The sequence below is a fragment of the Brachyistius frenatus genome, unplaced genomic scaffold, assembly GCF_029030835.1.
Source record: "Brachyistius frenatus isolate BFR_SWC_R1_liver_20210118 unplaced genomic scaffold, ASM2903083v1 Contig_60, whole genome shotgun sequence".
NCBI classification, from domain to species: Eukaryota; Metazoa; Chordata; class Actinopteri; family Embiotocidae; genus Brachyistius; species Brachyistius frenatus.
In genome coordinates this window covers 1,159,714-1,178,001 of record NW_027210659.1, presented here as the reverse complement: position 1 = coordinate 1,178,001, position 18,288 = coordinate 1,159,714, and the positions used below count along the sequence as shown (strand labels likewise).

At 38.0% G+C, this 18,288-nt stretch overlaps 1 protein-coding gene across 1 annotated transcript in view; it reads right to left on the bottom strand.

Annotated features, from left to right (window-relative positions):
- LOC138625234 (protein unc-13 homolog B-like) overlaps positions 1 to 18,288 on the bottom strand; it is a 140,951-nt gene that overhangs the window by 37,541 nt on the left and 85,122 nt on the right. Inside the window, exons 17-24 of the mRNA XM_069706015.1 lie at positions 18,073 to 18,147; positions 14,542 to 14,761; positions 14,229 to 14,456; positions 9,871 to 10,012; positions 7,540 to 7,709; positions 7,239 to 7,354; positions 6,284 to 6,447; positions 5,399 to 5,549 (exon numbers count right to left, since the gene is read on the bottom strand). Of these exons, the coding sequence (XP_069562116.1) occupies positions 5,399 to 5,549; positions 6,284 to 6,447; positions 7,239 to 7,354; positions 7,540 to 7,709; positions 9,871 to 10,012; positions 14,229 to 14,456; positions 14,542 to 14,761; positions 18,073 to 18,147 (1,266 nt within the window). The remainder of the gene's footprint in view (positions 1 to 5,398; positions 5,550 to 6,283; positions 6,448 to 7,238; positions 7,355 to 7,539; positions 7,710 to 9,870; positions 10,013 to 14,228; positions 14,457 to 14,541; positions 14,762 to 18,072; positions 18,148 to 18,288) is intronic.

Sequence of the window (18,288 nt, the reverse complement as noted above, 5' to 3'; positions counted from 1 at the left end):
TTGACAAGAAACCTATTCAACAAAGACTGGAAAAAAAGTGCATCAGGTCAGGTGGACACCAAGTGGCTTTTCTTTGACATTGGCAGTGCTGTGTGCCATGAATTCATTCATTCGTTCATTCAGTAAGGAGGGTCCGAGCTCTGCTCTGATGTTCTGAACATAATGAAAAACATTGAGTTCAAAAGACCCAAACTGTGGTGATGGCACATGGATTATCCAAAATCACAGCACAATGAAAACGCACAAGATTCTCGCCCATAACAACACAATTGTAGCCCCCAACCACAGCTAATCACCAGATTTGGCTCCTTGCGACTTCTCTCTGTTCCCCCAGACATTTTTCACAAACCTTAATGTTTGGTCTCTGCGAAAGTTTCAGGTGCCTAAAACATCGCCAACACATTCGGTCCTCTGCTCACAAAAACTTGTGGAACTCTGGAACTGATAATGATCAAGCAACGGAATTTGTAGCAGTGATTCATCAGGGTTATATCTTTCTCCTGCTCCATGCACATCACGGTGCGGTGCTCCGTGCACAACAGTAGTGTCAGAGCTTATGATCTACCCTCACTTCTGCCTCGCTTGCATCAGCGGAAGGTATTCGTTCTTCCATCGAGTCCAAAAGAGGTTTGAAATATATTGGACGTGCCTCTATCTGCGTTTGGCATAAATGTCTTACCGTTAGAACAAACCAGGTGGGACAATGTGTTTCACCTTGAGTGGCAAAAGATGGTTTGGTGAAAAGGGCTCTAAGTCCTTTGGGTCATTTGAAGTTGCTGTTAAAGGACGGCTGTTAAGTATGGTTTAAACTTTACGCATGTTTCTAAGCTTTCATCATTAACAGTTTGTTGCTCTGTGACAGAAAGAAGGATCCTCCTGATTGAACGAATCAATTTTTCTCACACCCCACGGTGGTATAAACCAGTGGGTGGTTTGAAGATCCACTTTACTTCTCTTTGCATGAGAGCAGCCTTAATGCACTTAGATTTCAATCATGGAGTGCCTCTCAACTCTCTCACAGTAGCAACAAGATTGGTGCGATTGTTTGATCTGATTTCCTTAACCTTCCCTCTCCTGCAGATGAAGTGTCTCAATGCATTTACACACAAATTAATGTCCAGGGAGAGGGTAACCTCTAGATGGACAGTTCAACAGGACAGACATGTGAAGATCACTCCATATGTTTTAACTAAACTTCAGCCTCTCTTAACTTCTATTGGACCGAAGTCTACCCCGACATATATGAAGGGAGGTAACCCAGGTGTCAGTCTCTGAATAAATCAGCCATTCTCTGCTCACCAAGAGATGAGAGGAGGCATCTGCATGTTACGGATTATGATATAATCTTTCTTGCAAGGGAGTTTGCACAAGTGATCCAATATTTCTGCGTTAGTTGAGATAACATGAAGTTTCTTTCACAGCGCCCTAACTTTGTTATGAAACTGTCGGAGAAACAGCTTGGAAACATGATGGTCCTTTGTAAGGATGAGTGGATGGCTGGTGGCTTTTTTTCCTCTGGCATAATAGACCTGCTTGGTCTTCTGGGCCAGTCTGAGTAGTCCATTTTATATTCTAGGGTCCAATCCTAAAATAGGGCTTCCCTTTTTTTCTGGGAGGGACTTCTTTCGACTTGCGATCTCATCTTGAAAGCCTTGTTACTGACAGAAGCCTTTTCATCACAATTTATGTCATCCAAGACTAGAGATTTCTTGGGAGGTTTTAAACTTGTCCATCATTTCCTTTATCAGTCCATTTCACTATATTTAACTTGGTTACTGTGACTGGACTGTTCGAATGACTTGATGCAACTCCTGAAGCAATTTTTGAGTCTTAGAAGCCAGACGCCAAGCCGGTGCCAAGATGAGTAATAGGGAATCTGTTGTGTTCTTATGGTATTACCTACTTCTCTTTCTAATTTTCCCTTAGGGTCATCTGGACAAATTGAAGTTGTTTGCAAGGTTACTTAGGGCCACTCATGCTCTTTTTTCCGGTGGAAAACTGGGCCACTTTTCCAACCATCTGATCTTACCAGGGCTTCAGCAGTTATATTTCATATATCCTATCTGAAATGCAATATGTACTTGATCTTGTGTGTAGGTCAGTCACAGATAGGACACCATAGCCAATCTTACTTGCATCACAAAAATGATGTGGTGCCTATTTTATCTTGCTGAAGTTTGGTGGTTTAACACATCTACTGATACAGAAGTGAAGATCTGAAAGAGACTTTTGCCAACATTGAACGTAACCATCGGGGGTCCTTTCATCACATCCATATTTTAACTTACAGAATTCTTCAAAGATCTGCTCATACTGATAATGAACAGTGATAAAAGTCTAAGATGGTCATACCCTGTGCTTAAGACAGACAAAATGCCTTTTCTAGTTCAGGTTTGTTTATTTGGTGAAACTTGAAGGAAGATACCCTCTATGTCAGCCATCAAAGCAACAGGCTCTTTCCTGAAATGTAACAGGACACCTATAGGTATGCTGGTTAAGTTGGGACCTTGAATGAGAATCCATCAAAAGAGATGGAACAGTCACACACAAAACAGATGATTGCTTTGTTAGGATGTAAACACCATGGTGTGGTATATGCTACAACCTGTCATTTTTGTCTTTTAAACTCAGATCTTGGCAGAGCTTCGACATCATCTTGCTCTATTGACACTTTGCATGACGGGAGTGTATTTTTCTTTAAATTTTGTATCCTTTTGAAACTTAATTTTCAGGCAAGATGCATGCTTTTTGACCATTTGATGATTGTCAGGCAGTTTTATTTTGTCTTTCTTAAAGGCCAATGGCAAATGATAAAGTCCATCCTTGAACTCAGCCTTTTCCCTTATTCTCATGAATCTTGTGTCCTCCAGTGGCATCTCTATTTTTTTCTTCATAGGCTCTTTCAGGTAAGTCACCAAGGCTTGACACTGAAATACAATTGGCATAGATGACCAAATTCTTTTCAGTAGATGGGTTGTCTAAAAGGCCATCTACTACCCATCCTAAGACGGTTCTGATGGCATAGGCCCATCGTCGTGGCTGTTGATAACCTGCCACGGTTCTAGAAGCTTAGGAGCATTCAAATCTATGAGAAGCTGAATGTCTGCATCCATGTGTAGTCTATTTCCTTTAGGTCGGGCCATCTTTTGATCACCTGATCTGTGATTACGTGCTCCTTCGCGACTGGAATTTCATCCTGGGTATATGTTTAAGGAGTTTAAAAAATTGCACTCCATCAAGACTGCTCATCTCAAGGCTTGAGTATATTGCTTCCGACTATTTTCTTTTGACCCTTTGTGCACAATAGGATTCTTGCTCTCTTTCCCTGGACTTGTAGCTGCAGTCTGAGGGATTCAAAAAGTGGAGAAAGTTGCAGAGCTTTCTTGATCCAAAAGTGCATGTCTCAGTAGTATCGGATTTGAGGTGAATATCTTTATTGAGACAGGAATTTACTAAATTTCCCCACTGTGGGATTAATAAAGTCTAAAGTCTAAAGGAATGACAGAAAGCGGAAAAGATTGTGTGTTACCGGCCCCTGCAAACCCTGGGTTTCAATCGGTGGAAATGAAGCCTGCTGAACAGATTCAAAATACTCATTCATTTTCATCGTAAGCTGTTGTTATGTGAAACTGTTGCAGGTAATTTTTTACTAGGTTCCTGCTTGGATTCTTGCTTCTGTGGGAGCCATATCAGTGCTAAAAGCCAGGTGTACCTTTCTTGCTTTAAAGTCAAGTTCTTCCCTTTCTAATTGTAATTTCTCTTCTGATATGACTGCATGTGCATGTGTTAGCGTTCCCGTCTATGCCTCCCTGCAAAGTCAAGAGCTAGTGGATACTTTGCTACCTTTGGACATAACTGAAGCATTTTCATTTTCCTTCTCATGAGGCAGTGTTGCATTTTTCCCAGAAGGAGCATGTTCAATTAATTTTTACAGTTTTCTCTCTGAAAATCTTTGTGATGATTGTATCCTGGTAAATACTAATATTCATGATCACTCTGCTTAACAGTTAATGATTCTTGTACAGACTGATGCAGTGCAGCAAATGCAATCTGCAATTTACAGAATACAGTCGTATAACATTAACGTTACTCAGATTATTATACGTGTAAATTGCTCTATTTCATTTTCTTTTCTTTGTAATGAAATTAGTAATTACCGCTTCATGCTGCCAACAAAGTACTTGAGTACTGCTTGCTATCGCCTGTCATTTTTCTTTTCTCTATTTTTCTTTCACTAACCCACACGCTTGCACACCTACATTTACACACATGTACATTTACAATACAGACCGTGTCACCTTTGTGTGGAAGAACATTAGTACTTTGGCCATATTTCCTTTCATTTATTTTAACACTGCTCCACACTCCACACCTGTTGCAATTGTACATGGGTACATCTGCCTTTAGAGCTGTACACCCTTCTTGAGACTGATGTTAACAGCTTAATGAAACGTCCCTTTTAACAGTGTGGTGTCCTGTAATTTTTCATCGATTTGAACAATTTGATCAAAATTAATAATAATAAAATCTCTGGTTACAACCAAATCTGCTCCAGATTGCACACAACATTATCAACCGGTCCATCATTAGTTATTACCAGGTTGAAAAACAATGAGAGACCTGCACTGCTGTAGCCCATTGTGAGAGGAAGTATGTCTGCACGCCCTGACCCTTTAAAGCAGGAACTCGTGTTTCATTACATTCTGATTGCATAGAGTTAAAATCTGTACTATATATATATATACATATATATAACAATGGAATTGTTTATATAATGTGTATATATATATATACACATTTCCTGCTTTGACTGCCATCTGGCTCTCCATATGCACTAAAGAATAATGACGATTCTATTGTTTTAACATGAAATTGTGGTACTTTGACAACCATGTTAATGTAATTTTATAGCTGATGACATGCTGTTTTTGAATGTCACACTTTTCCCAAAGAGAACGAAACAACCTGTGCAACAGTTTAGAGTACATCAGATGTTTTTTCTTCCATGCTTACCTTTGAGGAGGCATCTCAATACAATCTCATCCATTCTGAGTGAACTCGTCTGCAAGCCAGTTTAGCAAACTGATATTACTATATTTAAATATTCACTGTGTTATTGTGTTTTAATCCAAATCATTTTCTCTTTTTTTAGACTTATTTATAGTATGTTAATGTTAATAAAGTATGTTAAAAAAAATTAAATTTTTTTTAATGTTAGAGTATGTTATAGGGTTTTCCAATTAGAGGAAACAAATCAACAGCAATTTTTTATTGCTACTGCAGTTTCAACAAGTAGCACAGCTATTCTGGCAATGCTCTGACTGATTTACAGGCTGACTAGTTGTTTTGTATTGAAAACATAAATCTTTATTTCTGTTTATTTTCAGCAGTCACTTACCCCAAAGTTGGATGCTGAAAATCTGGCTGGAGCAGAGACATTGGTGGAGGTGGTGGGGTGGGCGTAGAAGGCATTAATGTTGGCCAGTAGAGTGCTCATCACTGCTGGCACCCCTGAAAGCATGTACTTAGAGGATAGGCAAGAAAAATGGCTGAGGAGTAAATCAAAGGAAAAAGATAGGAAAGGCACAAAAGAAAAGTGAGAGGGAAATTGAAGGTGTAAAAAATGTCAGGGTGGATAATGATTGGTGAAAAGAATGAGGATAAGATAGGTGAGGACAGACGAAAGGAGTGTTTACAAGAAGACATAAAGAAGCCATGGGGTGATCAGAAGGAGGGAGGAAGGAGGAGGGAGGAAGGAGGAGGGAGGAAGAGGAGTGAGGAGGGATTAAATTGCAGAGAAGCAAAAGGCAGGATAGGTTGGAGGGAGGGAGGATAGAGGAAGTCATAATTGGAGGTGAGAGAGAGAGAGAGATGTGGATGGTAAAAAAACAAAAAACAGAAATAAATTAAATGGAGATTAAATAAAAACTGGAAGTCACCACTATACAGTTATAGCCTTTTGTTAAATTTTCCTGTGTCAATATTATTAATATCAGACAAATCTTTAACAGTAAATTAATTCCTTCATATTAAAAGACACACCAGTCTACAAATACTGTAAAACGACACATGAAGCATTTCCTGATTATACTCAGTGACAAACAGATACAATCATCTAACATCATGGATTGTTGGATGAATTATATTCACACACACACACACACACACACACACACACACACACACACACACACACACACACACACACACACACACACACACACACACACACACACACACACACACACACACACACACACACACATTTTAACACTAAACTTACGTCATGGCCTGATAGATGGACTCTATGCCGTAACGCATAGCAAACTCATTAACGATATCCTGTTGCAATTCATCAAAGTAAACCTTCCATGCGTCGTCTCCTTGAGCAGCTGGGAACTTCACCATGCCACCTCCCTCAACATCCGTCGAGAAGTGAAATATATTCTAGAAAGAAAAAGTTGGAACAAGCTGACGTCAGCAGTGATAAAAGAAGTAAACAGCAGGCTGGGGTTTGAATTAATCATTCACATAAACATCTTACATACAGCAGTTATGTGAGACATTCTGGCCACAAAGGTTGTAGGAAAAGTTGCAAATTCCCAGTCAGACCTCTTTTTTGGTCAATATATTTCAACATTATTCTGATATCTTGGTATGTGTTAACATGATTGATTTAATACATTAATAATCAATTGTTATTGCTGAAGAAATTGATCACATGTGCCAGCTTTATTTATTGTCTTGAGAATGAATCTATCTAATTAGAAGCCTCACATATCTGAAATAATTCATCAATATCATAAATTTTAAATGTGAACTTAGATCTGCTCCTCTGATAAACCTCATCAAATTTAGAAAAAACAAAACAAGAAATAGACATTTATTTTTAAATTAAAAAAAAGAAATGTCTATTTCTTGTTTTGTTCTTTTTTTAAGATAGTGAGTCAATGACTAGTAAATAACAAATTAATCTTGAAATTTTAGTCATTCATAAAGCAAAAATCATTATCAATCGAGTATTTTGGGATAGTTGGTCAGACAAAATAAGACATGTAAAGATGTCCCCTTTGTCTTGGGGAAACAAATTTTTTACTTTTTAAAAACAATTTTCTGACCTTTTATGCAAACAGTGAATTAACGATCCAACGTAACGATATCGTTATCTGAACTTCCTACGTCACCTTATTAGTGTAGGCCTTTTGTTTCTCTGTGACAAGTGTATGTTTGTGTATTACCTCATGAAGGCACGTGTACTGTACGTGGTATGGTGCCACCTTCTCCTCCCCCTCAATCTCAACACTGATCTGAAGACGAATGGCACCAGACACTGCCGACTTGTCTGTTCTCTTTTCTTAAGCGGAAACACACAAACAGATGACAAAGACAGTGAGCTCTTCTCCAGCTGCTATGTTAATGAGCTCAACACTTGGAAACACACACACACACACACACAAATACGTCATCTACTCCACATAAAGAGGAACACAAATACACATCATGCTGTCCATATTCCTTTGCATCTGAGTGACAACATACCCAGGTTGTACCAAACATCCATCTCTCCGCTCAGTGTTCGGACTTCAATGACGCTCTGACCCAGGAAGTCATCTGACTCTCTCTTCAGACGTTGCTTCACTCGCGACTTGATGTCATCGTCCTCATCCCAAACCCGCAGCTTGACACGGTCTGATGAGTTATGGCACTCGCTGTACAGACAGGAGATAGATATCATTTAAACTAATGTGTGAGTGTTGACAGTGGGAGCAGACAGCTAAAAAAGATGTTATGCCTGTTTGGAGCAAATTGCCATATTAACAAAACTATTTAAAAACTGTGTGCTTCATTATCATTCTGTTGTAACTAGCCAGTAAGCACTAACTTGTTGATTTGCAAGGGAAATATGTTTTGATGTTATTTGGTGTAAATTTAGTCTCATGCACAACTTGAGGGAGTTTCACTAAATTTGGCACAAACAATCACTTGGTCCCAAGGAGGAACTACTTAGATTTTGGGGGTCAGGTAAAAGTCACAATGGCCTCATACTGCCCATTCTCGTTAATGCGATATCTCAGCAACGCTTTTAGGGAATTTATTTAAACTACAAACATTCACTTAGACTTAAGGGTGCTGTTGAAGGTTAAGGTCACTGTGACTCCACGTCCATCTGATCCATCGCTCCCATTCTTGTGAATGCATTATGTCTGGAACGCCTTGAGCAATGTTGTCACATTTGCCACTAACTTTTGATTGACGTAAAGAATAAACTCATTCGTTTTGGTAGTGAAAGGTGAGGGTCACTGTGACCTCACGTACAATCGCAGTAACACAGGAATGCCTGGAGGGACTTTTTTCAAATTTGGTACAATTAATTAAATTTGGACTCAAGGATGAATTGAAACATCTTGGTGGTCAAAGATCAGGGGCACTTTGACTTCACATTTATCTCATGCATGAAATGATATCTCATGGACACTTGGCCTCATTCACTAACATGTGCGTGGAAATGTTCTTACTAACTAGTAAGTGTGCATGCAAAAATCAATGACGGATTTATGACAATTGCGCTGTTGAGTGTGTTAGTGAATCAGAATCATTCTTAATTGACAAGTGCGTGTCTGCGCTTTGCATCCCTGTTACCTTTTGAAAAGGTACACTTTTCAAAAGTGTTTCCTTAGGAGTGACTGTATTTAAAAAATCATTAAAAAATTAAATAATGTGTGGGCTTTTATTACTGAGGCTCCTCTGTCCCCTGAAGTGCACACTGTGGCACAGGTTAAAAACAATGTTTGATATTAAAGTTGATGCAAAGAAACACATCACAGATTAACAGAAAAAGAAGGAAACAGGTGGAGGACGAAGACCACTTAATCTGACGGCCCAGGATGAGAGACTGGCAGCAAATATTGGACAAACGTCCAACAACAGTGGAATACGTCCTAGAAATGTGGGTGAAAGTGATGATATCCAGCAAGAACCGTCACCCACAGAACATTTATTTAATAATTAGTGATTAGGAATAAAGGGCGTCAATTTCATGGTAAGCCTATTTAATACATTTGGTCAAAGCATTCGTAAATCAACGGTTTTCAATATTGTCGTTTATTAAATCCCTTTTTAATGAATGCAGTTTTAATATGCTTAAAGGCAGTCATCATTTGTTCATACGCATGGTCTGAGGTAGCTTTAAATTTGGTCGCAGAGTAGGAACAAGTTCATGAGAGAAAATATTGGTGAATCCCAGATTTGTGCATCAAATGTTCATACACAGGGTTTGAGCATAGATTTGTCCATACACATTGTTTGTGAATGAGGCCCACAGTGAGGGAATTGCACTAAAATGCACTAGGCTGGGTTAAATCATTTATTGAGAAGAATCCAATTTGTTCATGTCAGCGATGAGTCTTCCATGCACACCAAGGTTAGTCATGAAGTTCTACATGGTTTTGTACTTGGACTAATACTTTGAACATTATATATACAAAAGAAATATTATCATAAAACACTGCATACAGTTCCATTGATTTGCAGGATTGAATTGAACTGAATTGAATTGAATTGAATTGAATTGAATTGAATTGAATTGAATTGAATTGAATTGAATTGAATTGAATTGAATTGAATTGAATTGAATTGAATTGAATTAAACTTTGAATGCACATTGTGGTATTTGTAGTTTTACCTGATGACCTTTCACTCTCTCGCATGGGTTTCATTGGACTCCACATACTAATATGATGTGGTAGTGTGAAGGGACCTTTAGGTAGAGGATATGAAACCATCTTCTGCCAAAGCAAGGTCATGGTGAAAGTCAGACCTGTGACAGCTCAAGATGAGCTTTACAACCAAAAAACAGCAACTGCCACTTACAAGCTGAACTTTTCCTCCCAAACTGGGTTCAGATTGCCATAGATGGTCTTTGTTCTCTTCTTGGTCTTGCCCACTTGGATAGTGACATACGGGTCGCTAGAGCCAGTCCTGTCCTTGGCCTGTAGACCCTGTGCACTGACAACTAATAACACACACACACACACACACACACACACACACACACACACACACACACACACACACACACACACACACACACACACACACACACACACACACACACACACACACACACACACACACACACACACATACAAGCACACACAAAAACAATGACTATGAGAATTGTATAAGAGAAACAAACACCTACTCTCTACCATCATCTTTATTTTTATCTTTCACACACAGTCCACAAAACGAGATATCACCCACACAGTTATGCAATGCCTCGTAACACAATAGTCATGACTCATGGGCAGATGCTGGGTAACAGCATTTTTCACAAAAAGTACCTAAACAATTATACACACATCTGATGCTCTGTGCAACCAAAACTCAAAGGAGACTTAGAAAGGACATAGAAAGCAGTAAAAGTTGATTGTGATCAGCACACTCTCATTATACAAGTACATTTTCAAGTTTGTGGAATTTCCTGCATATGATTTTGCACCATTCTTTCAAGATAACAAAGCAGATCATGAAATAAGGAGCTTCTGTAAGACGTGGCTCTGTCTGGCTTCAGGTGTATCCCAGTGACAGAAAACTGGTTTGATAGATGAAAATGATGAACTGTGTCTAGAGAGTTTTCTTTAATAAGGGAGGTCAACTAGTTCTGAGGAGGTTGTTTTAAAAAAAGGACAACTTAATTCCTACCACCCTTCACTGCCACTTTAATCCAGGTGAGAAGTCAAGCAAGAAATCTGCAACCGATACTGATAGCTGAGAATCTAAACCAGACCTGTAACCTAAAGAAAAATTAACTGAGCAATATGTATGCACCTTATTGATAGCGTGTGGGAAGTTAATGGACTGAAATGCAACACACACACTGAGTTGAAAAGTGACACATCTTATACTATATATATATAATTCAAGGAGCTCTGCCTGTTTGTACGTATATTTGTCCATCGGATATCTCAACAACCATTCGTTCCATTTGCTTCAAACTTAAGTCATTGTGTTACTGAGGGCCGAAGAGTTTTGACTGGCGAATTTGGTGAGATTTGGACATGTGACACGTTTATGACTAATAAACAAGTAAAAAGGTGACCGGCACTGCCACAGTGCTACCGCCGTTCCACCGAGCATTGCAGTGGAGGGGTCGAGTATGTCTTCAACTACTTCCACAGTGAGCTGCTCTCAGTAAGCAGGGTTTGCCCAACGATTATAAAATGTTGGCACAGCGCCAAAGTTTTTTTTTTTTTTTTTTTTTACTATCCTATGGTGAATAAACACAAAAAACTATTCCGAGTGCATGGCAAGCACAAGGAAGAGAGAGAATATGAGCGTACGAGAGAGTGTGACCCCACGAGTAAGCACAACACCACGAAGGAGAGAGCCCCAGGAGTGCGCGTGTAATTGCTTCGGCCAATGACCGGACATCAAAGCAGAGTATACTGAGAGTTAACACCCACATAAAGAAAAGAGAAATGTCTGGCTGCTGGGTTCAGATTAGTTATGTAATGTTTATTAATGTTTATGTCAAACTCTGTCAAATGTAAGCTTCTGGCTGAGATTGCAGCCCTCGTCAAACCAGTCCCTCATTGTTCTACCTGCAGCAGAGGGAGGAGGATAGAGAAGTGACCATGGACTATGACATATCTACAACCTACATCTGCTCTTCATTCTGTACGAATGAAGATAGACTTAAAACATTCCTTTTTGATGAAGCTTATAGTTAGGACTGACTTAGGTGGCCCTGCACCATCCCTTAGTTATGCTGATATAGACTTTAATCTGTTAAGTGCCATGAAATAACCTGTGTTGTGATTTGGTGCAATATAAATCAAATTGAATTGAATGGAATTGAATTAAACTTCACTCACTATTTTGATGTCAATAATATTAATGAGATATTGAGCTAAAACTGACTTATCTGTTGTAAATAGAAATGTTTTAAATGTTTCATAGTATTGTTTTTACAATGGGAACAGAAATGTTCCCACTGTAAAAACAATACTATGAAACATTTAAAATATAAATATTCTAAGAAGAACCAATAAAAGTCTACCAGACTGATAAGAGTATGGATAAGACAAAAATCTAATTTGAATCATATCCATCCCTACATCTGTCTGCTATAATCCCGCAACCACAGCACCCAAGCCTCACAGATACTTAAAGAAAAGCCTGTACAAGGCAATACCACAAAGCAGGCAATCATACTGCCAAATGATATTTTCAACAGGCACTGCACTAGTCAATTAAACAGTTGCCATTGATGCCCAGATCACACTGGCTGCGTTATACAGGCTACTGTAGCCAATATATACCAATCCAAGGAGTCAGTGCGATAGAATTACTACTTTTCTGCAGTGTTGATGACACAGTTAATTATGCTATATACCAGGAAACCAGTCTATATCCAATATTTTCCAAATTGCAGTGCTTAAAAAGGAACAGTTTGACTTTTTTGGTAAATATGCTTATTTCCCTTTTAGCAGGGTGTTAAACAAAAAGATTCATACTGGTCTCATATTTGTTCCATAAAAATAGAGCTACAGCCAGCCACCTGTTAGCTTAGCTTGCACAAGTTATAAATAGGGAAACAGTAAGCCTAGCTGTGATCAACAATAACAAATCTTGACTTCCAGTATCTCCAAAGATCAAAAAAGATTTTAATATAAAAAAGTAAATGCAAAACTTACAACTGACCATTTTGTGCAATTTTGATCTGGCATAGTGTCTTCCTGTTTATGCACAGGCTATATCTTGTAATTTGGAAACAACAACACTAATTTTTCCCCTTTTGATTTCTTGCTATGTTCTGTGTTTTTAAAACTCAACAACACACCAATCCACATCAGTCCTTGTAAAATATTTGCTATTGGTTCATTCAGTGTCAGTGAATGATTTATGTTATCTGTGCTAAAGTGGGTTGGTTGAGATATTTTTTAATGAAATCAATAGATTCTTCAAAGACCTCTCTGCCGAGCATTTCTTGTCAGTCCACCATCAACTTCAATCACAACCCAAATTACGTACAAATCTGGGTTTAAGTTTAAATTATTTCTTACTGTATTTTAGTTGAGTCATTGATTCATGCAAAATAAAAACAAAATGTGAAATATGCCTGGTCTTTTCTGTTGTATGCCTTAATTGTCATTTTTGGTTGACGCTATAGCACAACAAATATGTCAAAGCATGATGTTTGAATAATATCAAGGATTTTATCTTATTTACCATTACTGTAGCTACATAGCCCTTTCGCAGTGGTTACAAGCAGCCCCATAGGTGAGAAGACAACTTCACAAAAATTCTGTACCCAAACCTTTCTTATAAAAATGCTTGGTGATTTTAGCTACAGTGGTAATTGTAAATCTACATTGACTAATTAGTCTGAAAATATTTTAATTACAAATCAAAAAGTCCACTCAATATGATTTGTATAATCTGTGATTATGTGGTCCGACCTTGATCAACAGGAAAGTGAATAACAGCAATTAGTTCATGAGCATGAATGAATTTGAACAAAGTGCCTGTCCTTGTATTTCCTGTTTAATGGAGCTCATCACTGGTGATTGGGGAGATAAGGTGTGCTGCCACTGTATGGTTGGATGTGTTTGGTTGCTTTGGTAACACTGGCAGTCCTGATGATGTGTGGTAAAGGATAGTAAGTAGATGGGGACTCTATCCTATTCATATTCGTGAAGCCTGCAGATAAACAGTTGGAGTTTCTCCACAGCTTAGAACAAACTGCAAGATAAAAATGTCCTCGGAGGCCTGCTTGATTGATATCCAGACAATTGACGACTGATTAATCATCAATTCTCGTTTAGGGAACTGTTTCTGAAAATGAATCAGCTGTTTGATGCTTTTATCAGAGGACCTGATGAATTTTACTTATTGAACATGCATCTGAGGACAATACAGGAAGCACCACAGTCATTGTGCCATTTTGAGTTGTCTTCCAATGACCAAAAGAAATAATGAATTAACTCCTAAATTAGCTCCTAAAGACAACAAGGGGAATTCACATGAAGAGATAATAAATAAATAACTGCAAAAATATTTTGGGGATAGGACTTCTTTACTCACTCTGCAAGCAGTCAGCATTTAGCAGCTCTATGTGATGATAGTTGGTTAACATAGAAACATATAGTAAATTGAATGAGAATTTGTAATGACATCTCAGAAAAGGTGACCATAATAATAACTAAAACATTCATATGACATACTGTTTATGGTGATCTTGGCCGACCACTTGGAGGTGCCGTCCAGGACGCTCTGCTTGATGCTCTTCATGTGCTGGGCGTGGATCGTCTTGGAGATGTTGAACAGTTTCCGGATCTCCTCAAATATCTCTGGTTTGTTCCTCTCACGGATCTTCATCCTGTCTTTCATAGCAATGATAATGTGCTGCGTCCGGTCCTCTGCCCCATTTTTAGAGCTCTTCTCAGCAGCTCCTAAAGACAACAAGGGGAATTCACATGAAGAGATAATAAATAAATAACTGCAAAAATATTTTTGGGATAGGACTTCTTTACTCACTCTGCAAGCAGTCAGCATTTAGCAGCTCTTGGCATTTCTCATGAACTTTGACCCCGCACTCTGCACAACGCATACCCTGCCGAGCGATGCCCCACAGTAAACCTTCACACTCGTTGCAATAGGTAGGCGTGGTGGCTGTCCACACCTCAAAGTTGTGTGGTGTGGTGCAGGAGATGGGGTAGATCAGAGCCTGCAGGGTTTTCTTGTATACATGACTTTTCTGTTGGAGCAAAAAAAATGGAAAGGCATGAAAAAAAAAAGGGTGAGACAAAGGTAGAGTATGTAAGAAGGGAGCATAAAAGTAAGCAGAGGGAGAAGATTTTTTTTAAAGAGGTTATTCATTGAAAAGTAAAGGAAGGAAGGGAACAGACAACAAGACAGAAAGTGACGAAGAAAACCATAAGATGAAGCATGGGTAGTCTTTACAAGAGCACAAGACAAGTGAAAGGACACAAAGGTGAATGCAAAATGTAACTAAGACAAAAATATGGTTAGTGATTCCAAAGGAAGAAAAGGTGATTGGTGGAGCAGAGAGATTGATAAAACAACAATGGAAAGGTAGTGACTTTGTAACTCTGGACATTTAGGCCATGTATAAAGACAGCTTTGCACTAACATCTGCACTTTTACTTTGAAATTGACACTCCCTTTTCTCACACAAACATACAAAAAGCTCACTCATACACTACTTTTACTATGCACATGCAAACAAGTTTAAATACACTACCTTTTCTTGCAAGCATTTCATGTAAAATGTGAATAAAGAAAGTTGTGTGAGTACCAGATAAAAATGTGACTTTTTAAGGGCATGTGCGAAAAAATTTAGTGTATGTGCAAGCTTTTTGTGTGTATGTGCAAGCACAAGTAGTATATGTGCAAGCATGCTCAACAAAGCATGGTTATTATTATGGTGTAACATTAATGCAATAATTGTTTGGTGAATTAATACAGGATGGGAGTTTGGGAATTTTAATGAAATGTCATTTCAAAGCAGCATCCACTACGATTATAGAGAGATCTGATGCTATTAATTATAAAATAATTCTTGGCCTCATCTCTGAAGAACTAAATTCTGGTGTTGTCTAGTGTAGGAGGTGTGTGGGAGGAGGTGAAGACATTTCTACAGGATGCAAGGACACAGCACGGTTTGATTTAGCAAACAAAGAATTTATATATGGGGCATGCGAGTCAATATTACTCATATTGTTGTTCTTACTTTTATTATGGTAGCAATGAGGTTGGTATTAACAATTTAAAACATAGCTTTATATCAGATTTTTTTGTTGTTATTGCTCTTTTACTTTTTCTGTCTTTTCTGGCTCTGGTTTTATTAGTCTTGTTCAAATTGTATTGAGTTTTACTTTAGTTTGCCTTTTGACATCATTTTGTTTTCACTTGGTTTATTAAATTACATATCCATTCCTCTGCTTTTAATATTGCCAATGGTTTTATGTGTTTTATAATGTCTTTCACAGGTTGTCAACCTAAAAAACATCTGTTGGGATTCTTCTTATAGACAGTGTTGTGTATAATCTTCTATCAGTGATTATTTTAAAGGTGTTACATTCTAAATATGATTAAAAGGTTCAAATACATAACGCATTTATTCTCTCATCTTCTGAAAATAATGGTAGACTAAAACAGGCACATTGTGAATTTATTTTTCATATTCAATAAAGAATTATCAATAGAATAAAGTGTCTAAAAACCGAATAAAAATGCATTTACATCGGCCCCCAGAGAAGCACCAACACAGTGGTAAGCCAGTGTAACTACAGGTCAAGAACAGGCCAGAGTGACCTTCACAAGAGATGCACATGACACCTGCTAGATAGGAAATTCCATGGCAATAATTTATTAAATAAATGTGATACGATATGAAGTAAGACACGTCAAGGCATAGGTGTCTATTGATATCAAATGGGATGATCTCTTGCCATATCACCAGATTCCGACACTGATAAGGTTTTAAAAGTGCTATGCAAATCATGAGAAGACAAATAGAATAAAAAGGATGTTTGGTAAAGCCTTATTCAGAGCCGCTTTTCATGGAAACATACTCTGTCTTTGCTGTAACTTTTTCCGCATGCAGTAAAGATGTCTTTGCATTGAACTCCACCAGCCTGTGACTGTTTTCTCTTTCTTGATCTCATTTTGCCTGAATTTGATACAAGCTATGCCTTCTACTAGATAATAGCTACAACTGAAGAATCTGGACACATTTGATACAATTTAAGGACGTTTTTTGACTCGACAATGGAACAAAATGTTTCTGTCTATGATTCTATATCATCAAATAATGAAACAGCTAAAATTTCACATACATGTACATATACTGTAGTTATATCTTGATATTTTCTTGTATTATGTACACCAATATCAAACACATATACAGTCTGCATTTCTGCATACATATTTGTTTATGTTTCATCTATTCATGGTAAGTAAGTAAATCCATCAAGATTAGGACAAATGCAGACGTTGCCTTAATTCCTTTTTTGTTTACATTATTTAGTTAATCACATTAACACAAAACGATCACCTCATAATGAATCTGTTGCCTTCAGGTACCTCTGCAAGTTTGGGTCCCTGGGACAGTTGCTTGCTTTCAGCCTTGATAGCCTTTCTGACCTGTGCTTGATATTTACTGTTAATTGTTTTTAAATGTTTCCTCATCTGTATGTATCGGAAATAGACAAAATGATAGGACCACATTTAGTACAGTGCAGTCCATCGCCACAAACTGAAGTCTTAAAACTAAAGCCCCACAGACATGAAGGGGCTTTTTTTGTTTTGTTACATGGGCTGATTTTAGCATTGCATTTGAGCTGCAGACTGTATTATTAACCTGTATTATATTTGATATTGTGAAAAAACAGCATTGCACACTCAACTCTCTTTACAAATCGTCCACAGAGCCGATGCAATGTTTGTTTCATCCATATAAACTACGATTACAGGACTCTAGCAAACTGAATTCTTTTCAAAATCTGATGCCCTTGAGGTTTTGAGCTTTATTATTCCAAGGATTTTCTTTCAATGTAATTATTCTCTATAAATTCTAACCTTCTAAACTTGGCAGAGGCCCGGTTCACTGTATTATTTTCTGCAACATTCAGTGGTCTACTTTATGAACTTGAATTATTCATGTTTCTTATATTTAATGTAATCATCATCACAAATTTGCAAAGAACAGTACAAAACCACAAAAAAAACTATAATTAACAAAGATAAAGCCTGCTCCTGGCTCTGTGAACACCTGAAGTTGCCCAAAACTGACATTCTGAGCCTACTGTATATTCAATCTCCAACAAAAAGACTGACAATATGGCAACAGGATAATGACAGCAGGGATGCAGTTGGAGAGGAAAGCATGAAATAGTGTCAAAACAAGTTTAGGTCTGTGTGGACCTCATTAGCTGGCATCGAGGTGATAGCAAGGTGACTAAAGAATCATATTTTCATTGTGTGTGGGTGAGTGTGTGTGTGAGTATGACTGAGTGTGCGTGGTATATGCGTTTGGCCACTCACAAGCTCCTTGTCTTTCTGGGAAGTCTGTGTGGCCAGTGTGTGGGAGACTCCAGCTTTCCTGCACTGTATCATAGACTAGAAGCGAGAGTGAAAGTAGATAAATCAGTGATGCACAAGCATAAAAAAAAACAAAACCAAGGTGAAGAGAAGAGAAAAAGACAATACTGTAATCCATCGAGTTAAAAATCAAAGAATCTTTTTTCTTTAATAATTTTC